Consider the following 22,457-nt stretch of genomic DNA (forward strand, 5'->3'; position numbering starts at 1 on the left):
TTGTCTGGTTTTGGGGTAAAGGTAACGCTAGCTTCCAAGAATGACTTTGGGAATACTCCTTCACATTCAATTTCATTGGAGATTTTGGGGAATATTGGTGTTCCCTGATGTTCTTGTAGAGTTCAGCAGTGAATCCATCAGGTCCTCGGCCTTTGCGAGGCTTTCTTTGTTTCCCTTCTACTCAGTCACTTGCTCTACCAGTTGTATTCATTCCATTGGACCTTTTAGCATTGCTAGCTTAACTGTCTTTTTCTAGGATATCATTGTGAATATTTTGGAGTGTTGACTTGGTGGGCATAGATTTCTTTAAGTGCTCTTTGTCATAGAAATATCTAATTTCTCCATCATTATTTTGAAAGATAATTTTTCAGGATGCATCAGTCTAGTTTGGAAATTGTTTGCTTTTAGAATGTGAAACATTTCACTCCCTGCTCTCCTTGCCTTTAGGGTTTGTGCTGAGAAGTCTTCTGTAATTATGAGAGTTTTTCTTTGTAAGTGATGTGTTGCTCATCTCTAACAGCTTCTAAGATTTTGTTCTTGTGTTGGATTTCTGACTATGATGTGTCATGGAATGGTTAATCATGGCTATTTGTGGTTCTATATGTCCTGGTATGTTAATCTCTTTTTCCACGTTTGGAAAGTTTTCTGCTTTTACTTCTGTAAATAGGTTTATTATGCCACCACGCTCTTTCTTGACTTCTCAGCTATGGTTTACATGTGTTCCCCAAAGTTCATGTGTTGAAAACTGTGGAGAAGTGGGATCTTTAGAGGTGATTAGGTCATGAGGGCTCTGTCCTTATGAATGGATCAGCACTACTGTCTTGGGATTGTGTTAGTTATCCTTGGAGTGGGTTCCTGATAAGAGAATAAGTTTGGGACCCTACTCTCTCTTGTGCTCTTTTTTGCCATCTTATGATGCAGTAAGAGGGCCCTCGCCAGAAGTGGTCCCAGCCTCCTGATTCATGGATCTGGAATTTTTGCCATTGGCTGATGCAGCAAGAAGACCTTTGTCAGATGTGAGTCCCTTGACCTTCATACCCATAAGAATCAAATATCTTTTCTTTATGAATTCCTCAGTCTCAGAGATTCTTTTATAGCAGCATAAAACAGACGAAGACAAGGTCTAAACTTGGGGTATGTGTAAAGCCAGACTTTTTGTCCTTCTCCTCTGAAGTCAGTTCCCTCCAGTATTTTTCCTGCTTCAGTCCACAGTGATGAAGGTGTGGTCCACACCAGTATCCCTCTGCAGCAGCTTCTTGCAGTTTCTTTCATGGACAGCAACGTTTTGGGGTCTTCCTCCCTTTGGCAGCTGTGCTCTTACTGCTCCGGACAACTGGAATTCCAAGTCTTCCTCTTCACTGACACTGGCCCAGAGAATGGGGTGTGGTGGCGGCAGATCTTGAGGGGAAAGCGAGGTGCATCCTGGGAGAGCCAATGGCTCGTTCTCGCATCCCATTTTGTTATGTCCCAATGTCAGTCTTCTACTTTAGTCCTGAATATATTGGAACCCTAAACCAAAAGACAACCCTTGTGAGGCTTCTTCTCTCCTGGGCCCCTCTTGTTTCTTGCTGCTGAATCTTAGCAGCAGTTCAGATCTTGGCCACTGAATCTCTTCAGTTCTTCCTTTTGAAGTCCTTCCTAGCTCTCAAAGCCGAGCAGTAAATTATCCCCCTAATGGTTGTATTAGGCCTTACCGTGATTATTTGAAGCCCCATAATCTTATAAGAATGGGGTCTGGGGTCAGAGAGAGCCAGTGACTGCTCTAAGCATCTCCCACTGTGCCCCTTCCTCTGGAGGCTTTCGGGCTCTGCACTGACACGGCGCTGAGGATGGCTGTGTGTCGGGAGCGCGAGGAGGAGAAGCTCGCAGGCAGCCTGGTGTCTGCTGACTGAGTGTGGCCACTGGACACTCGGGTTTAGGTCAGCCGCCCCTGGCTGCACCACACAAGACATTTGGCTGGCAATACATAGAGTCATTTAGCTCTGGCATGCTGAGCCCAAGGGCAGGGACGGCACTGGAGGAAGAGTGGGTCCAAGCAGCTCCTGGCACGTCTTGGGCTTGGTAATGTTCTCTGTCCCTCTTTGTGAAGGCTTGATTGAGTGGGCCTGGGCAGCTGGGCAGCTTTGCCTCAGACGCCTCCTTCGGACCTGTGCCCTGGCCATCAGGCCTTGGCTGTCTGCTCTCTGATTGGCCTCGGGGAGCCTGGCCAGATGGCTCTAGGCCCTGCTCTGCAGGAGGTGAGAACCCCATGTCCTGCGCCTGGCCTGCCCCTACCTCTCGGGTGCCAGCGTTTGATTGAGAGATCCCAGGAGCCTGGATCTGTAATCTGAGGTTGCTGAGCCTTGAAAGAATTCAGTTCTTCGCAGTCGACAGTCTTCTTGCCAGGGTGGCACAGGCAGGCCCAGGATTGAGGCAGTTTCTCAGGCACAGTAAGTTGCCTCTGGGTACTGGCCTGCTGCTGGGCGGTGGGGGCACTGACGATGCAGGAGGGGGCTACTGGGATGGGAAGGTCTCTTTTTACCATGACTCTGCAGGGGCCATACCTGGGGCCCAGAATGAGGGGCTTGTGCTCGGCGTGCTCCATGGAAGACGTCACCCCTTGGCTGAAGGTGGCAGCAGTTCCTTCTGATAGGAGCATTGGTGCTGTCCAGCTTCCTGCCCACACTGGCTTACTCTTGCTTTCTCTGCCGTTGCCCCAGGAGCCCAGCTCTTCCCCACAGGGGTCAAGCGCGCTGTACCCCAGGGCCTTTGTCCTGGCTGTTCCTTTGCAGGAACACTGTCCTTCCTGTCTACTTAGCTTGCCCCTGCTTTCTCCTGGTGTTTTCTCAACCTTCCCTGACCAGTGAAGCCCACCTTGACCACCCACTCGAAGTCTGTAAGTTGCCTTCTCCTCCAGTGTACCTGACTCCCTCTCACCCTGCCGTCTTCCTTTTTTCCTGTAACACTTAGGACTTTGTAGCACACCCCAGGATTTGTACTACCTGCCTGTTTAGCATTCTTATTTTTAAAAAGCCTTTCTGCCCTCACAGGATATAAGCTCCCCTGGGACAAGCATCTTTGTTCCATTCAGTATTAGAAGAGTGTCTGGTACATACATAACAACTGCTCAACCAGAGTCTGTTCCCGGGGCTGTGGGCGGGTCCCTGGGCACCAAGTGGAGCCCGCTTCACACCTGACCAAGCTCTGTTGCACTTCACTCTCCAGGCTGCTGATCCACCTCCAGGGAGCGACGTCACAGTGGCTCTGAGGCCCTGCTGGCTGGCGGGAGCCTTGCTGGAATGGGCACAGAAGGGCCTTGAGTCTGACATAGGCCTGGGCTGTGGGCTGGCAGTGGGCAGCCTGATGGTGACACCGTCCACGACTGGGTCCTGGCACTGTAGTAGAGCTGCAGGCGTTCTGTTAGAGATGTGCCGAGTTGCAGGGTGTGACTGCTTTCCTAGGTGGTGTGGAAAGGGGTGGAGTTGCAGGCACCTCTGGGTGGTGGTGCAGTCCTCGAGAGTCCCGGCCGTGCTGGAGCCTGCAGCCCACACTGATGAATGGCAGGTCTTCAGGGGCTGGAAAGTATCATCCTTGCCTGCGGTCGTGCTTCACAGGTAGGGCGCTACGAGTTCAAAATGCAGAATGGGAGATCAGCAGCTTGACCAGCACCAGATAGTGTGTCTCTTAATTGGTTGCTTGTAGGTGACAGCCACTTAGAGACTCAGCTTTTCCTGCTACATCCAGCACTGTCTTTCCCTGACCCTACTGGGCTTAAAGTCTTCCCTCCACAGTGTCCTGCTATGTGAGGCCCTGGGTTCTACACAGGTCCAGAATGTGTGTAAGCCAACTAAGCTGTACGCATGGGCTGGTGCTTAGCATTGCCAGTAGCTCTTAAACACAGTCCCAGTTATCTAGGAAGAGGAGACCTGCAGACCGAGGCTGACCTAATCTGTATAATCAGGAGGGACTTCACAGCGAGTAAAGAACTGTTTCTTGTTGACAGAGTGATGCCAGCAGGTTTCACCCTTGAGAGGAGCTGACAGTCAGGGCCCTGGGAGAGCAGCAGGTCATGGCCAGGGCCTGGGCCGGGTCGTCTGCATTGGGGGGTGGCTGTCCTGTGACGACTGCTTGCTGGTCCTTCTCTCCATAGTGAGTGCAGTAGTGGATCACTCACTGCGGTGGTCAGGTCGGGCCACGGGTGAGGCGGCCCGAACAGGACTGAGTCTGAGCAGAGACAGCTGCCGTGTGAGCCACTGTTACTTTCTGATTGTTTCCAAAGTCTGGAGGGCCCAGGAAGCAGAGAGCAGCTTTCCCATCCCTTCGAATCCCAGGACAAGAGGGTGGATTTAGCTATTTCCAGGGGGTCTTTCTTCTTGAAGGAAGCAAGGGCCCATGGAAGGCCAGCCCCAGATGACAGCAAAGAGCTTAGGGAGAAAAATGGGACTGTATTAAGATGCTTTCAGATGCAAGTGATAAAAATTCAACCCAAAATATCTTAAGCGAAGTAGGGATTTATTATTGGATTAAATCCCAGGGAAGAGGCCTGACTAGAATGACATCATTGCAGCTCTGTTCCCTCGAGTCCCTGGCTCTGCTCCCCGTCGCTGGCATTGCTCTGCAGACAGCTCTGTCCTGGGCTGGAGCAGTTGATGGCTGCTGACAGCCCCAACTCATGTGCTTCCTGCTTGGCACCAACCCTGGATCCAGAGAAACTTCCATATCCTGACTTACGCAGAGAAGACAAAACCCTGCTGCCCTGTGGGCTGATGGACATCACTAGCCCAATGTCAGTGGCCAGGAGGTTGACCCAGGGAGGGGGTGAGGGTGACACCCTGAGTGATAAGCCCCACTACTGTGTGCAGAACCCAGGAGGAGCCATGGCCCTACATCTGCCCCACACTGGAGATTCCTCTTTCTTTACTTTACCACTCCCCAGGGCTCAGGGTCACCAGCTTTGGGGTAGAATGAGAAGCCGAAAATTTATAAGCATTAGGTCTTTTACGTTTTCAAATCAACTGCACATGTGGGGAGGAAGCTGCTGAGAAGCCGCTGCAGTTCCCTTGCTGCAGGGCACCTCTGCCCACACCCCTCTCAAACTGGAGCGTGGATGGAAGCCATCCAGTGCCCGTCCTTCCATGGTAAGTTGGTGTAGGGGGCAATAATGAGTCCCTCTTACTCACAGGTCGTTAGACTTGGGCACAGCGGAAGAGGAACCTCCCCCGAGGGAGCCTCAGTGACATCTGGACCTGATCAGATGACGAGAGCCTGATGTTGAGCTGGTGCCACGGCAGGGTGAGACCTGGGCGCCTCGAGGGGCACGCGGCGGGCGGGGGCGCTGTGCAGGATGGAGGGTGTGAGCTGGGTAATGGCGCTGGGCAGAGGCCTTGCGGCAGGGGCAGGCTGTCTTTTTGACAGTCGCCGTCATAATAGTGACAGTCCCACATGTTCCTCTCGCAACATGACCTTGCTAGTCCGCTGTTAAGAGGACTCTCTGGCCCCACCTTGAACTGGGTGACCTGTGAAATTACTTTGGGCCACAGGGCAGAGTGCGGTGATGAGAAGACCTCTAGGCCAGGTGGCAGGGATGCTGGGACTTTGCGCGGGGGTCGCCTCTTCTGGACACTTGGTGTGAGAGCCCAGGCCGCGGGGAGAGGCCACACAGGTGTGTGGCCGCAGTCTCATGCCGGATGTGATCTCCTGCTTCTCCTGGTTGCAGCTGCATGAGAGAGCCTCAAAGAGCACTGCTGGCTGAGCCCAGTCGACCTCCCAAGCTGCAGGCGATGACGACATAACGGTAACCATCCTCATGATGCACTGCTGTTTCCGGCCCAAAGTCTGGGGTGCTGTTTCACCTAACGGTGAGTAATAAGAACCGTCAGTATGGAGGTCTCAGGAGACTCCGAATGGTCCACAATTTGAGGTAAGCTGGAGCTACGGCAACTTAAGCTCTAAAATACTTCCAAAGACCAACAGTTTGGGTTGGGAAGAGACAGGGGGTTAAGGAAGTCAAATGGCATTAAACTGGTGGTTGAACGTTGGAGGTGGAAGAACACAGGGAGTGGGACATTTTAGGTACGGTGGCCTTAGCAGCCTTGCCGGAAAGATCCACGTGCCCGGAAACTTCCCTCCCGAGGGTGAAGCCCGTGCCTGGCTCTCGGGAGCACAGCGCTGTGAGCCTTGAGGATTCTGTCACTTCTCGGGGCAGGAGACATTTCTGCTGGTAATCTTTCCAGTCCCGCGCCTCCAAGCCTGCCTCTGTGCCCTGCTCTCAGCGTGTCTGGCATTGTGTCGGTGTTTGATCACAGCAGCAGCGTTTCCCTCCACTGCCGCAGGGCAAGGCCTCCGCGCCAGAGGACAGGCGGGCCGCTCGCCCCCAGCTGCCTTCCCTCCGCAGCCTTCCCTCGAGGTCCGTGGCTCCAGGGACGCGCTGCCTGCTCTCTGGAGCGGCGGCCCTCGCTGGCGCTGATCTTTCTGTCAGAGCGCTGCCCCTCGCCGGTCCATCCTCTTCCCACCCCCGCTTCCCACGCCTGGGTGCCCAGGAACCGCGGCCCCCTCCAGGAACCGCCCACTGCCGCAGGCCGGGCCGGGCCTCGGTGCTCACCGCCTGCCCTGCCCTCCTCCTTCCTAACGGTCAGTGCTGGTTCTCTCTGGGGTGCGGTGTCTCCGAACCGTGTTCCGTTTGTCTCCGCACCTGTTTTTGTCAGTCTTGGGTCCCTCATCCCCCGGGCCCTGGGGCACGCTCCTGACAGACACCGAGACCCGGTCATCCACGGAGTGGTCGGTTCAGGCCGTTGGACCAGAGGTGGGCTCTGGAGTCAGCAGGAGACCTGGTGTGGGCCTCGGCTCCTGGGTGCGGCCTCTGAGAGGTGGGGAGCTCGGACCTCCCGCACCGGGAGGACTGGGAGGAATGTGAGGAGGCAGGAGCTGTGGCAGCACCTCTGGGGTCCTTCCGGTTCCAGCCAAAGCCCCTCCAAGCCCCGATTCTCTCAGATAACGGCCGAGCACGGCAGGGTCCGGGGCTGCTGTCCCCTCTCCCTGTGGGCCCCATCGGGCCATCTCTGCCCTGGTGCTGTCTGCTGAACGCTCTCGGGGATTTCCTCTTGGGATTCCTGCAGGTCCCTCTGTGCTCCATCTTCCCCACCGTGGTTCTTTGTGCAGATGGTAGACCCATGCTGCAGTCGGAGCCCCTGGACTCCTGGTGGCTCTTCCCTCTGCCTCTCCGATGTCCAAGGGACATCTCAATGGCCTCTCCTATGCCTAGAGCACCAGCTGACATCTGCTGGAACCTGAGGCAAGCGTCTTCTCTGGCCCCTGCCTCAGTTTCCTCATCCAGGAAGTGGATGTAGTCACAGTAGTGTTTCATAGATCAGTAATGAGGATCCAGTGCATCACATGGTAAGAGCGCTCTGCGTTTTCTGGCAGGTAGAAAGTATGCCCCTTACCCCAAAGTCAGCAGCCGCTCTGTGTTAAACCCTAACCTCTGGCCAAGCTGTCCCAGCACAAGCTCCGTGAGCCGTTGAGCTCAGCAAGGCCTGGGGGCTCACCTGGACCCGTGCCGAAGGTCCCTGAAGCACTCTGCTTCTGGAGCCAGTACCCACCAGGTGAGGACGCCCACCGGGGGCTGGATGTGAGCATCACATGCCGTGTGCATGCCTGGAAATGTTGCAGTGAGATGAGTTAATTTTGTACAGTTAATATGTGTACTCCCAGGCGAGGTGGCACACACCTATGATTCCAGCCCTTGTGAGGCTGAGGCAGCAGGATCACCATGAGTTCAAGGCCAGCCTGAACTGTACAACAAGATCCTGTCTTAAAAAGGGATAATAGTGATAATAATAAAAATAATAAGCAAAGCCAATTGACAATGAAAAATAAGTGAGATACTTCCAGGTAACACACTTTCCTGAAAGGTTAAGGACTCCTGTGAGCTTGACTGGGGTGAAATGTGCCCCAGTACGGCTCCTCTGCCAGTCGGTCGGTCCTGCTGGAGGATAAGTTTCCGGACCCCAGAGCCCCTGTCACCTGGAGGGCAGGAGGGGCATGGCATGGGGAACTTGTCCCTCTCTGTGGGAAGCATCCACGTGTCCATCCCGGGAAAGGCTTGGCTCTGGGCCCCCTCCCAAGGGCGCGGCAGGTGCATGGGCCAAAGACAACATCAGGCCTTTCCGTGGCCGGGGCCGCTTCTTAGGGGTCGGGAGGCAGTGGGGGGAGGTGAGGCCCGGAGGCGTCAGCATTGTGGGGCCCCCGGCAGCGCTCTGTGCGGATTGCAGAGCCCAGGCGTCTGCCTTGGTGGGGAGCTGGGAGTGCTGGGAACCAGGGTCCATGCACCCGGCCTGGGGCAGGGGAAGCCACAGCCTGAAGTGGCTGCAATTAGATGTCCTTGGACAGTTCACTTACGGGGCATTGGAAGTGACCTTTGCTGAATACAGATGCTGCAGAAGCACTTTCCTCCTGTGAGTCTTTCCTGGCACGAACGGCCAGAGCTTTCCCAGGCTGGCCCCTGTGACGGAGAGAAGAAGCCACTCTTCCATGCGGTTTCCTTGGAGCCCGAGGCTGGTCTCAGAATCAAGGAGTTAGCAGCTGGTCACCCCATTCACTGCACACCACGTTCTCCGTGGACGTGGCGCTGATGGACGCTCACCGCAGCTCTGCAGGGAGGAGCTCTGGGCAGCTGCTTTGTGGACCGAGGTCTAGCTGAGCCTCAGAAACACCGGGGTGGCAATGCCGCGTTGGATCTCAGGGCAGAGTGTCCATCTGTGTGCGCTGTCTCTCAGTGTGATGGGAGGGAGAGAGCCAGGAGGCGAAGGCATCCTGTAGATCACCAGAGGGCTCCGCAGGGTCTCCCTGCATCACACAGCGAAGTTCTCCTGAACAGAGACTGGCCCGGTCACTCGCCTCATTAGTTCCAGCTATGAGAAAGCTCCAGGACCAAGAATGTTAAGAGTGATGTGTTTTCAAGGCTATGAAAGTTTCTTTCAATCTCATCTACAGCGCATGCTGTAGTTATGACCAGCCTGACCTACGAACAGCTTAGGTTATGACTGGAATTTTAGTTTTAACTTATGAACAAAGTCTTGAGTTACAACCCGAATGCTTGTGCTTATACTTCCAGATGATCTCAGATACAGAGTTAACCCTAAAGAGTTCTGGAAGGAACATGGCAGCATCCTCTCCTGGATGGGGTTCATTGAGAAATCCTGGGCCAGTGTCTCTCTACACTGAGATCTGGCTGTGTGCAGGAGAGAGACTGAAGGCTGTGGGGAGGAGCCTGAGCCCTCATTGACCAAACTGAGTTACAACCAGCCTTCTGGAAGGAATTGAGTTTGTAAGTCAAGGGTCCGCTGCACTTATGTGCTTTCCTGTGGGTATTTATGAACATAAATACCCAAATAAAATGAATTTTGGAGGCTAGGGTACTGTCAGGTGACACAAACGTGGGTCAAGACCAGAGCGTGGCCCACAGCAGGCTGGAAATGAGTGGGCTGGGGACAGCCACGTGCAGATGCAGGAGAGAGGCCTCTCTGAAGCACACGCATGTTGAGTGGGCTGGCTTTGCCAGCATGAGACCCACAGTCACAGAGGCTCAGATGGCCCTGCACTCACTGACATGGAATTCTTCATAATTTTCTCTCTTCACCTGTGTTTACAAGTCAAGTCCAATGAGGCCACAGAGCTTATGCTTGTAGCCCTGCATCACGAGAGCATCTCGCCGCCCTGCTATCCTGTTGTGTTCTGTCGCAGGGGATGCAGGATCCATGTGGGTGGGAGGCCCACAGGAAGAGAGGCTGCTCTTCACTGGGAACCTGGAGCTTGAGGCCCAGCACTGCTGAGCATAAAAAATACCAAATGTAGAAAAAAATCTTCCTAATGGTGCAGGGTTATGATTCTGACCCTGCTCTGCATGCATTCTGGAACTGAATGATGAAGTCCATGGCAAGTTTATCACTGTGAAGGAGAAGCTTACAGAGAAACAAAGGGGGAGCTGGTATGGTCCCTGTCCTAATGGACCAGAGTTGGGGAAATCACTGTAGGTAAAGTGGATGTGGATAGAAAGTTTTAGATAAGTGTAGACACACGGCTCAGGGGACACACATGCATTTACCTGCTCTGTCGGCTGAAAGAGCCTGCAAACAACAATCCTCCAGTAGTAACGAACACATCTGGAGCGCATTCTAATACCATGCTCTAGTAGCTCTAGTAGAAGGCTGGTTCTGGGACTGGGGTAAGGGATATGTAAGCACATTTATTTCTAGAGCATGTTCGAGTGCCAGAAAACAGGAATGTGTGCAAAACAACTTATCAGCCAGTGGTGAGAGTGTGAAACAGGGTGCTGTAGTTAGCTGAAAACACTCTTGCCAGTCAAAGCTGGAGCAGTGTGAACAAGGAAGCAAAGTAGTAATGAATTATAACCCAAGGTGTAAAATAAATATCTCTGAGACCATGTTAATGTAAGTAAATAATTGAATACACAAATAAACGCGAAGAGACACATCTCCTGTGCAGAATTCCAAATAACTCATATAGACGCTCTGCTCTCGAGGAGGTGGAGCTAAGCTCGTATCCACAGGTGTGGGCTGCACACAGCAGTTCCTTTCAAACACAAAGTGTGGAAGGGCAGGGAGCAGACTAAGTTCTCAGCGGAGAAACCTCACACGCACGGCTCCACCGGAGATCGCGGTCAACGTCAGCAGCGACAGTCATTCTGATGTATGTGCCTTTGATCTGAGGTCATGAACATGGTCCTCTACCTCTGCGGTCCCCATAACTCCCAGTCTTAGTCTAATCGTGAGGACGAGACAGAGACATCTTACCAAAGATGTGGCTGGGACTCCTCAGACCTGCCACGGTCCTCTGCAAAGGGCACTTTGAGAAACCATCGCAGCAAGGGGAGCCCGAGGAGACACAACGACTAAACGCACTGTGTCCAGACAGGCTCCTGGGACATAAAACTCATTGGGTTCAAAGGATAAGGAGACCCTAAGAAATGCACCATAATAACCACAGGCGCTCAAATGGGAACCCCGTCCCATGTTCAGTTTGTACTGATGGATCTGTGCTGCTCCTCTCCGCTGTCATCCACCGTGACATGGACCATTTCAGCTCCCTCTTTGTTTCTCTGTGAGTTTCTGCTTCACAGTGAGAAACTTGCTGTTGACTTCCTCATTTAGTTCCAGAATACATGCAGAGCAGGGTCGGAATTGCAACCCTGCACCATTAGGAAGATGTTTCTATATTTGCTATTTTTATGCTCCCATATTTTTCTGTAGATCCAAAACTGTTCTAAATAGTTTATTAAAAACAAACACCCTAACAACAAACACATGCTGAAGGAAGAGAGACTGCAGAAAAAAGTGAGAACCCGCATGTTGCTCAGCATTTTGAGTGGCATGTGTTTTAGCCTTTGAGCCAGGGACTTACATCTTCAGATGACATCGGGCCTCCAAGTTACGTGGCCTGTGTTGCGGTGTGTGGACAGGTCGTCCCTGGTCAGGCTCTCTGTGGTGGCCCTGGTCCTGGCCAAGACCACCATAGCATAGCAGGCCTTCTCTGGGGGTAAACTGAGGTCTTGCTCACTCCCGCAGAATCCTGCATCACACTCCAGCTCAAGCACACCTCCGGGCAAGGGCCAGCTGGCTGTGCCCACCTGTCCTCTGCAGTCTCGGTGCGAGGTGGAAGACATCCTCATGAGCAAAGATGCCCAATGGCTCTGGCTGTAGGGGAGGAGGAAAGGCAGCCTGGCAGGTGTCGTGTGGGGCCATGCGCCCTGCAGGTGAGGGGGGAGGTGCTAGCGTGAGAAGTGGCCGCTAAGCCCTGCGGAACGGCCGGGAGGGACATTTTTGTGCTCAGGCCCCTGTGCTGGTTCATTCAAGGATCAGACAGTCCAGGGAGCCCAGGGAGGTGAACGGACACCTGGAGAAATAGGTCTGGGAGAGATGGAGAGTCCTGGGGCCCAGCTAAGCAGCAGGGACGGGAAGGTGGCATGGCTTTTGACAGGACGGGGACATGGTTGCCATGGTGGTGGGGAACCCCCGTCGTGGCATCAGGGATGACTTGGTTGAGGTGGGAGGGCGCTGAGAGCATCGGGCTCTCTGGGCCCGTGGGAGATGGCGAGACTTCCGCTTTGCCGTGTGTGGGGCCGGAAGTACAGCGTGAGTGCCCGGCTCCGTTCATCCAGGCAGGGAGCGGCGATGAGAAGAGGCACGTGTCTGAGCGCACGGCCCCTCGCCCCTGGTCCGTGTCCCTGGGCCCAATGCCCGGTGAGCTAGGGCAGCGGCTGAAACGGTTGTCGGTCCCGGTCCGCCTGCCCCAGGCCCCCAGCCCTGCGGGAGGGTGGTGGATGTGTCAGCCGGATCGGGGGTCACTGCAGAGCCCCGCCGTGGGCTTGTGTGAGCGCAGGGCTCCGTGCTCCCCACAGAGCGGCAGGAGGGCCCCGCCCCACTCCCTCCTGGCCCCGGGCAGGTCCAGGGCTGGGTCTGTGCACGCTGCCTGCCAGCTGGGCCCCGCGGGCCTCAGGGCCTCCCGTGTGCACCCCAGCTTGCCTGTGCCCCCTCGCCCTTCTGCCCACCCAGCTCCCTGGCTGCACTTTGCAGCTTTCCAGCCCCACCTGGCACCCTTTCACCCCAAGTCCTCCCATCACTGGGCCCAGAGCCTCACCCAAGCCTCAGGCCACGAGACTCTGGTCCCAAAGTGCGGGTGTCTGTCTGGGTCTCACAGGCCCCCACAGCTGGGAGTGATAAGCTCCCATTCCCATGTCTCCGGGGCTGTGTGTGCTGGCGGCCCGGGGCGGCTCACAAGCTCTGGACTCGCTCAGTCTGTGACCGGAGCCTCACTGGGCAGGGGCAGGGAGGGTGTGCAGGGTCCCGAGGTGTTTGACTGCTGGAGAATTCGGCTTTGTGGCTGTCGCGTGGATCCTCAGCTTGCCTCCTCTCTCACCTTGCTCCACCTGCCCCTATGTCTCACTAGGAACCCGAGAGCTGCTGTGCCATCCCTGCAGGGCAGGGGACACCAAAGCTGCTCAGCTCTCTTCTCTGTACCGGCGTGTCCCTGGACTCAGGGATAAATTCCTTCCCGTAGCTCTCATGGCTGGGATCTTCAGGACTTTCTCAGAGATCTCGGGAGTGAGTGCCAGAGGACAGGACTCCGTGAGGATATGAATTTGGCTTGGATGGGCAGACCTTCTTCTGCCTGTATTCATTTGTGGCTTGAGCTGCTAGACTGTGCCAGGCCTTAGGAATATGGAGGTGACAAAGACACAATTCCTACCTTCAAGGGGCTTGTATTCTAGTGGGGCAGGAAGGACAAATGTACGTGTTTTCTGTTGCTGTGACAAAATGCCTGAGACTGGGTACTTTATAAAGAAAATGTGTTTATTTAGACCACAGGGTTTGGAGGCTGAAAGTCGAAGATCAGCCTTGGGTGAAGATCCCCTGGCTGTGTCAGAGCATAGCGGACGACAGGGAAGTGAACCAAGCAGGTGGAGTGGGCCCCTTTTCTACAACCTGTTCTCCTGAGAATGGACTCATGTGAGGCCAGCACTCAGCTCTCCTGGGGACACTGCAGCACGGTCAGCAGGGCCCCGCCTCCGAAGAGGATCCCTGCCACCCCGGAGACCATGCCTTACCTTGTGAACCTCTGGGGGACAGAGCGCCCCAAGCTTCAGTGGGAAGCACTCAGATGCATTCTGCGGCAGTGCCGTGAGAATTCTCTTAGGTGCTTTAAGACCACAAACAATAGCTCTAACCAGCCTTGGCCGGCCGGAAAGCACTTCCTGGCAGAAATTACAGTGAGCGAAGCTCCTCTGGCTAAGGTGCTGCCCAGACTCAGGGCTCTTTCCATGGAAAAAGCTCTAGAAAAGACGAGGGCCCAGGTTAAGGGGAAACCAGAAGTGGCAAAGGGTTTGGATCGAAGCCGACGTACACTTCCCCGGCTGCACGGCCCAGGTCAGAATGGGAGTACTGGCCCAGGTAACTGCCAGCGGAGCCTGCGTGCCGCTGTCAAGGGACTTCCCCTCCTTCCCTCCCTTTCCTCCTCCCATTGTCTTCAGGACTGGGCTGGCGTACATGGGGCCTAACTGCCTCCAGCTGGGGCCAGATAGCTGCAGGCCCTGCGCCATCAGCCTGGCCTTTGTCATCAGCTCCTTGGTGGGGTCCTGATGGCAGAACTGCTTGTCCCACCTCTGCTGGGATGGAACGGAGATGGTGCTAAACTGCTAGCCTGGCTTCTTTGCACGTTCCTCGCTGCATGTGAGAAAGTGAGAATAAACACAGTGCACACTTTGGGTCCAGCCAAGGCCATTCCCGGGGACTCGCAGCTGCTCTCTGTGTTTGTGCACGAAGAAATTGAGCTCGTGGATGACCTGGGGTGGGTACCCTGACCTGGGCTCTGGGGAACGTTCTGGAAGGACTACCAATGCCTTGTGTACAGTTCAGGCCCTGTAGACGTTCAAGAGCTATAGAGGTTCAGGGCTAGACGGCTCTTTGGGACCATCCCAACCAACTTCACTCTCGGTGGGGACTCTGGTCTCCTGGAGCCAGGGACTAGAGTCACCTGGGGGAGGGCACCTTCCATTGGAATCACCACTCGGACCACCTCTCTGCACGGTGCGTGCAGTGGTGGCAGAGTGTGGGGTGACACAGACTGTAGACTCACCTTGAGCCCGGCTTCCGGCCCCTGCCTGATGCCCCAGGCCATGGGACCTCCTGCCTTCTGGGGGAATCTGTTTCCCTTGAGACCCCAACACCTTGTTGCTTCTCTGTGCTTTCACCACTGGCTTTAGTTGGAGGAAGAAGCAGAAGCTGTGGAGTCAGTAAAACCTAGAATTTCATTTCATTTCTGCGATTAAAATATATCCTTACAGAGAGGTCCACCATCCAAAGTCCCATTTTCTTCTGCCAAGTGGGGGACCACTGTAGTTGCACCTCCTCCCCGCAGCTGTGGAACTGCAGAACTGGGAGTGCAGGGCTTACCCTGCACTGGGTACCTGACTGCACGGCTCCAGTTGTGGAGACGCAGCGGCCTCCCTCTGCTGAGGGCCGTGTGGGTGTGTGGAGCCGGCAGTCATGGCTCTGCTGACCCAGAGCTGCAGAGCAGGGGTGAATTCATCTTTCGGAGGGGCCACAGCCAAGGGCCACTGACTTGGTGCCTAAGAACAGGATGCCCGTTTCACGTTTGCAGAGGCTCACAGCTGGCTGTCTCCTCCGAGAATGTGCGCAAGGTCTTTCCTTCCTGTGTCTGTGTGCGCATCTCCCTTCCCCTACGGACACTGGACTAGCGCCACCTTCAGGACATCCTTTCCAGTTTGCTGCCTCTTGTGAGACCCTGTCTGCAAGCCTAGTCACTTCCTGAGACCCTGGAGTTAGCGCTTCCGTGTGTGAACTTAGAGGACAGGACTCAGCCCAGGACAAGGTGTCAGAGGGAAACATGGACGTGCAAGGAGGAAGCATCGAGCTGGACACACTTCGTGCCTGCCTGCCTGCTTTGTGCTGAGTTACCCAGAGGTCCTGGCCCAAGCCCCAGCTGAGTGCGAGCTGCCCCTGCTAGGCCTGGGCAGCTGTCAGAGCCCCGCAGCCTGTGGGCAGCTCTGCCCTGTGTGCTGAGTGGCCACGGAGTGCACTTCTATCGCTAACACCTTGAAATGTTTTACAGGGCAATTCTTGCTTGTCAGCAGCCGCATTTCTTAATCAGCGGCTCATTTGTTTCTCCAGGGGCTTCTGGCACTTCTGACTCGCTCCAGCAGCCTTGATGTGGGCACCGACAGCCATGCGCTCTTGGATCCAAGTGTGCTCACCCCCTGGGAGTGCGCCAGGGTTCCTGACTTCTTCCATTATTCTTAGCCCTGAAATGGTGGGAGCAGGCATTACAAAACCAGACTTGGGTTTTTGCAAACATAGTTTGGCCTTCCTGCCTACCTATTTTTATTTTCTTCATATTTGGAATGAGAAAATTCCCAGACATGGGCCTGGGAAAGTGACCGCTCTTGGTCAGCCCCGAGCTCTGGTTTCCCACTTCTCTTGTGTCCCCTCGGCTGTCTGGAGTAGAATTTCCCTCTCATGCATCGGATGGTTGCCCCCACCCAGTGCAGGGCTGGTAGTGGCAGTGCTGGCTCTGTTCTCAGAACTGTGGACCCCGTTCAGCAAAGCAGAGGGAGCAGAGCCATTGACTCAGCTGCCGGGAGTGTGAATGTCCTGTTCTGCGATGTAGACAGAACTGCGCTTCCCAGGTCCCTGTCATCTTCCAAAGCCCTTGCAGACCAGCAGCATGGGGACAGCTAACCGCATCCAGACCCTGCATCCGGAAAGTGAGCAGAGTCCAGCTTCACGGCTGCACCTGTTCTTCTTCTCTGCCATGTTGTGTGTCCACCAACCTAGGCTGCCAGACTTGAGACGTGGCTCCTTCCCCCTCGGCCACATACCCCGGGGCACGTGGACCCAGAGGAGGAGCCCTTGCTGTCACTCATCCCCCCCGAATGCAAGGCCCACACCCCCGTCTACCTCTGGTGGTGCCCAGCCGGTGTCCTCTGAGGGTGGGGACACAGGGTCATTTGTCTTTTTCTCTGGGAGGAGAGAGCTTTGGTGGCAGTGGCTGCTCAAATGAAGATGGACGCTGGTCAGGGGAGTCTGGTGACCCCACCCATCACTGAGAGTGCTTGGGTGTGAGCGAGAAAGAGACAGCCCCAAACTCTTGATCGGCTTTTGCTCCATCTGTTGGAACATTATTTTCTTCTCCCTCCTGCTGTGCTTTCCCCAGGGACAGATAGTGAAGCTGAGATGTTTCATCTCTTCTAGCCCTTTGCAATGGTGCTGCACGTGGGAGTAAGTGTGCACTTATTTATTTAATGAATCCTACGTATTAATTTTTAGAAAAAACATTGAAACACCCACCTATCTCTCCCTTCCATCAAATTCAGAGGACCAAGCACCTCATCTGTTTCCGTGTGAGCCGTGGAGACTGGATCAAGCCTTGTACTTGGAAGATCCTGGGGGTGGTGGTCGGGATGGGACCATCTAGAACTGTTCAGATGTAGCCACTAGGGCTATGAATTCCCCTGGACAAGGGGAATTGCAGACAAGGACCAGACAGAGATCTCTGCGGGTGTAGCTTGGGTGGTGGAGAAGCGTCTTCCCTACCTGAGGGGCCCTCTGCAGGCTTCTCTGAGTGACCTCAGTGGGCAGAGCTTGGCTCACTAGGTAGACTTTGTGGCACACCCAATTTCTGCCCGATGTAAGGACCAACTTTGTCCTGGAGGCCTGCCCTGCGTGGCAGGAGCGGGACTGTCAGAGGCTGACCGGAGACTTGTCTGGGATGTGCAGGTGACTGAGCGCTGGTCACACAAGCTCCTGAGCTTTGTCCTGAGATTTATCTTCAGCCCAAAGCAGAGCAGCTGTGGATCCCTTGCTACCACCCAGATCTCTTCTCCCTCATTATTATTCCAAACGGGCAAGAGACTCCTTGAGGCTGAGCTGCAGAAAGGCACAGTTTCAAGGTAAAGCTAGTTTGTGCTCAGTGTCTTGTGCTGCTGTCAGTGACCTCTCCACCCTACCACGTCCCAGCCCAAGCCTCAGTGGGTCTGGAATCCCAGCAGCAGTGCCGGGGCCTGGGACCCTGGGGCTCTCGCTGAAGGACCACAGCTAGTGCAGTAGTCGTGGGCCCGCTCTGGTGAGCCCTCCTGAGATGCTATGTCGGGCTGCAGGAGGGCAAGCGCCAACCCGTGGACAGACGGTGCCCACTGGAGCCAATGGGCCAGTCTTGGATGAAGCAGGTTGCTCTGCTCCATGCCCAGATCAGGAGTCAGCCTGCTCAGCTAGCATCTCTAAAAGCTGAACGTAGAGGAGCCCCCTCCAACTCGTGAAACTTCGAGTGGTCTCAGCATTTAGGTGAATAATCACTACTGGGGAGGCAAGCCTTCTCTTTTGGCTGCTCCTCCTTGCTTGGTCTTATCTCCACTGCTCTCTTCACTCTGTGTCTCTCTCCCTCCTCCCTTGCTGCCCCTCTCTAGATAGACAAGGCTCTGCAGGCTGCTCTGCAGTTTGGGTCTTTTGTCCTTTACTGAGTACATAGTGCATCAGTGAGGTTGGAGCTGGGAGAAGTTGTTGACTGAGTAGAGAGCAGGGGTGAGCCATGGTGCCCTGGAAAGGAACCCAAGATTTGATAGCAAACAGCCTGAGTTAATAGGATCTCCCTTCCTCCAGGTCTTAACTACAGGGTCCTCTCCCTGCAGGTCAGAAGAGCTCAGCAAGGCCTGGCTCTGGGCGTCATCATGTTCGAGGCATGACGGTGACAAGGGGGAGCCTGGACTCCGAGCCATTTGCCCTTGTCGGCCACTGCCCTGGGACGAACTGGCTGGGAGGCTTCCGGAAGGAAGAACTTAGGCAAACCGGAAAAGGCTCTGGTAGCAGCACAGCTGAGGGTGGCCCAGGGCCAGCAGCACCCAGTTCACACCGTGTGGAGTTGTGTCTGGAGGGGAATGCTGTGGACCAGTGAGGTCGGAGTTAAAATGTCTATGTGGTCTTGATGACACGTGCATGATGACTGTGTCCTTCACCATTAGGTGACTTGAATTAACTGTGTGGCATTTCTCATTTCTACTCTAATGAAAACTGATTTTATACTGTCAGGGATAAAAGTAAATTCTAGGGCCATACTTCACAATTTATTTAGTCGCACTTCTTTTCCTAGCATTTACATCTCTTTGCAGGGGCCCTTTCTGGAGCACATTGTCCTCCATTCTGATGCAGCATTTATAGGCAGAAGGGACGTCCCCGAGATATTTAGCTGACAGGTGAAGAGCAGCTTTCTCCGACAGACTTAGGGCTGACCCCAAATTCCGGCCTTGACCCTGGCCCCGATAGGGCTGGAGATTCTTGAAAACAAAGTTGACATGAGAGAAAATAGAGAGTGTGATGGGGAAGGAGCGGAGGGCTGAGCTATTGGCAATGAGGCCTGAGAACAAGGAGGATGTGCTTCTGAGAGCGTGAGGAGACCACAGCAATGGGGAATGCTCCTGACAGCACATAGGAGGAATGTCACTCGGGGAAAGGCCAAAGGAGAGAGGCAAGAAGATGTCCTAGGTAGTAATGCTGGGCAGTGCGTGCAGACACACAGGATCAGGAAAGACAGAGCAGAGCGGGCCCGGCAGCAGGCATCTTCTGTGACGTTCCTGCCCTGTGCCGCCCTTCACAGCACTTCTGGATTCTGACACTGCCCTGAGGGAGGCATTCCACAGTCTCAACCTCTGAGAGAGAGAACAGCAGTGCTACTCCGTGGTAAGCCACCGAGCCGGGACTTGAAATCAGGTGGACTTGATTTGGACGTTCCTGGTGATTTTATCTGCCTCCTTTAGACTTAGAATGATTCAGTTTTCATGGAAGGCTTCTGACAAGCAAATGAACACATTTTCATTTTAAAAGTAGGGAATCTGAGCCCCCAAACAGGAAAGGTTGATTTCATAAACCCACCATGCCAGAGAGTACAAGAAATGAGCACCTCGTTCTCCTGACTCGTGGTCCAGTAGAACGTCAGGAACTCAGCCTTAAAATAAGCTGCCACACCTGTTCCCTTCTAATGGTTATTGTCTTTGGCAGCACTACACTGACATGAGTGAGCTGAACATGAATTTTACAGTTATTTTAGAATATATATTCTATGCATTATTCATTACATATTTCTATGGCTTGTTTTAAAGCCAAGAGAAACCTAGAAAGCTTCTACTTTTTTGGCTGTGACCTTATATTTTACATTGTGTTTCATTATGCACAGATGTATGTATAAGCACACATTATGTATAACTGAAACACATGCTTTCTGAAGTAATACTTATGCTTACCATGTATGATACCTTTTGGTATTTTCTACTCTTGGGCACTATATTCTATTTTTGTTAAAACTACGCTGGTTTAAAAAACCCCCCAAAACCAAAACAACAACAACAATAAAAACTATGCTGGTTGTGAACCAGCTAAATTGATTTAACGACAAATTAATGGTTCATGACCCACAGTTTGAGGCACTATGATCTAAATGATGTCTTAATTAGAAATGGTTTAAGAAAAAAGTCATTACAGAAGAGATGTCAAGTTGCCAATTATCTTTGGTCACATATATTAAAATAGTAACTTTGAGTTTTGCAACATCAAAAAAGGAATTGCATACATGTGAAAAATAAAATGGCCCAGCTTGGGTGTGCTCCAGACTGCAGCAGGTCTGGGATGCTCCTGGCAACATGTGGAGCTGAGTGCTACCCTCTGTGTGGATTTCCTAACTGATGGGCCAGAGCCACACGTGCAGAGTGGAGTAGTTGCCACCTCTGACTTAGCCTGCATCCATCTAAGGCTCTAGAAGCAGTGAAGGTGTGTGCCCTAGGCACTCATTCTGCATGCTGGTCTATAATTAAGGGCCGGTGCTTTATGTGCGCTTACAAGCAAGACTTAGGGATCTAACCCTCCAGAAGGTTTGTGCTTTGCCTTCTTGTGTTCCCACTTCTTTATCGCTCTTTCTCTGCCAGGGGCATGAAATGCTGGTTCCCATTGTCTCTGGGCTCTCCTTTCTCTTGATTGGCTCTTCTCATTGGCACAGTGAGGACCTAGTTGATGACAGAAAGTTTTCTTTTCTCTTTTAGAACCCACACCCATGTGCCCATGTATCCACGCACACATGCATAACCCATCTCCCCAGCAGGGCCTGATATTAGGAAAGTCTCCCTTAGGGGTTAATATTTAAGCGAAGACCTGATTCATGAGAAAAGACAGCAAGCAGAAACCTGGCAGAATAACATCACAAGAAGGAATGGCAAGCACAAGGCTTGAAGATGGAAACACCTGGCGGGTCTGAATAATGAAAGAGACAAATTGGTTAAAATGAAGTGACCATGAGCAGAATGTACATGAAGAGGTTGGAGAAGTGGGTTATAATCAAAGCACTAAACAGCTGGCATGGATCACACTGACCGATCAGAAGGCATATGACCAGGTACGGGCCAAATCATGCGAAGCCTTTCGGGCCTTTGGAATGACTTTTGGTCTAGCAAAGAGCCAACAGAAAGCTTTGAAGTAGGGAGAAACACAGTAAGATTTATTATATCCAGAGGCCCTTCAGACAGTGAGATACATGTACTACGCAGCTACTGGAATGACTGAAATTCAAAACCCTAAAAGTATAACATGTTAGCTAGAGTGTGGAACAACAGGAAGTCCCTCCCACTCACTGGTGGAAGGATGAAGTCACACAGCCACTTTGGGAAACAAGTTGGCAGGATCTTATAAAGCCAGACACGCTCAACGTATGATCTGGTAATCGGTGTTTACCCAAGTGGGTGGAAAGCTCATGTCACGCAAAAATCTGCACACATGTACTTAGGGTGGCTCTGTTCAGCCAAGATGCCTTCAGTGAATGGATAGATAAGTAAACTGGGGTACATCCAGAAAATGAACTGTTATTTGGGGTTAAAAAAGAGCTCTCAAGGCATGAAAGGACACAGAGGAGATAGAACACATGTTAAAATGGAAGGAACCAATCGGACAGCTTATATGCTATAGCATTCTGGAAGAGGTAGAAGCACAGCGACAGCAAATGGTCCCGGGTTGGAGGAAGGCGGGATGAACAGGCAGAGCACAGATTTTCAGTGCAGTGAAACTACACTGTGTATTATAATGGCGGATATTGTCATTGTGTTTGTCCAAACTCATGGGAGTGAACCCCACCAAGAGTGAATGGAGACGCTGGACTTCGGATGGCCACAATGTGCCAATTAGGCTCATCAGCAGTAACAAGCGGGCATTGTGTCAGGATGCTGCTAGTGGAAGAGGTCGTTCATGTGTACAGCAGGAAGTATGTGTGGATTCTCTGTACTCCCTGCTCAGAATTTCTGTGAACCTAAACCTGCTTTAGAAAATAAAATCTTAAAAGCTGCGGCGACCAGCCCGGGTGAGGCAAGACAAGCAGCTTGAAGCTCCTGCAGCCGTCCCGGGCCAGGCCCACAGCAGGCACGGTGAGGTCCGTTTAGCCGCACGGGCGCCTCCAATGCTCAGGTCCCCCCCCCCCCGCCCCCCCCCGTGCCCCTCCTACCTTCTGGCTTTTCTGCTACCTGGTCCCCCACTACAGAGGCACAGGAGATTATAAAGACCCTTGTCCTGAGCGCCACAAGATAGAGCAGAAGTTAGTAACAGAAAGAGGGCTTCTCAGGCTCCTCGAAGAAAACTGAAGCTCAGCAGAAAAGTAAAGAGAACCTCTACAATAAAGGGACATCAGACCGCTGTACTGGGTCTGCTGCTGGCTTGCTGAGACTCATTGACTTGTGTATGCACAGGGATTCCTATGTTGCCCACTGTGACAACAGAGACACACCCTGAAGGAGGCCCATAATTTCTATTGCTATTTGCAAAAAAGAAAATTTTTTTTTCTTATTTTTAATTCTTAATTTTTACTTTTTTTCTACTCTTCAAAGTTTTACTTTTCTTTCTATTATCTTTTCTTTCTCTCTCTCT

At 53.2% G+C, this 22,457-nt stretch overlaps 1 protein-coding gene across 1 annotated transcript; it reads left to right on the top strand.

Annotated features, from left to right (window-relative positions):
• The first annotated feature begins 4,551 nt into the window (after positions 1 to 4,551).
• Positions 4,552 to 21,968, top strand: LOC147827090 (uncharacterized). Its single transcript, XM_087216657.1, has 2 exons — positions 4,552 to 5,271; positions 5,696 to 21,968. Exon 2 carries the CDS (start codon positions 11,960 to 11,962, stop codon positions 13,037 to 13,039), a length of 1,080 nt encoding a protein of 359 aa, XP_087072783.1. The 5' UTR covers positions 4,552 to 5,271; positions 5,696 to 11,959; the 3' UTR covers positions 13,040 to 21,968.
• The last annotated feature ends 489 nt before the right edge of the window (positions 21,969 to 22,457 follow it).

The sequence above is a fragment of the Heterocephalus glaber genome, unplaced genomic scaffold, assembly GCF_053883595.1.
Source record: "Heterocephalus glaber isolate CG9 unplaced genomic scaffold, H.glaber_assembly_v1.0 deba00001457, whole genome shotgun sequence".
NCBI lineage: Eukaryota > Metazoa > Chordata > Mammalia > Rodentia > Bathyergidae > Heterocephalus > Heterocephalus glaber.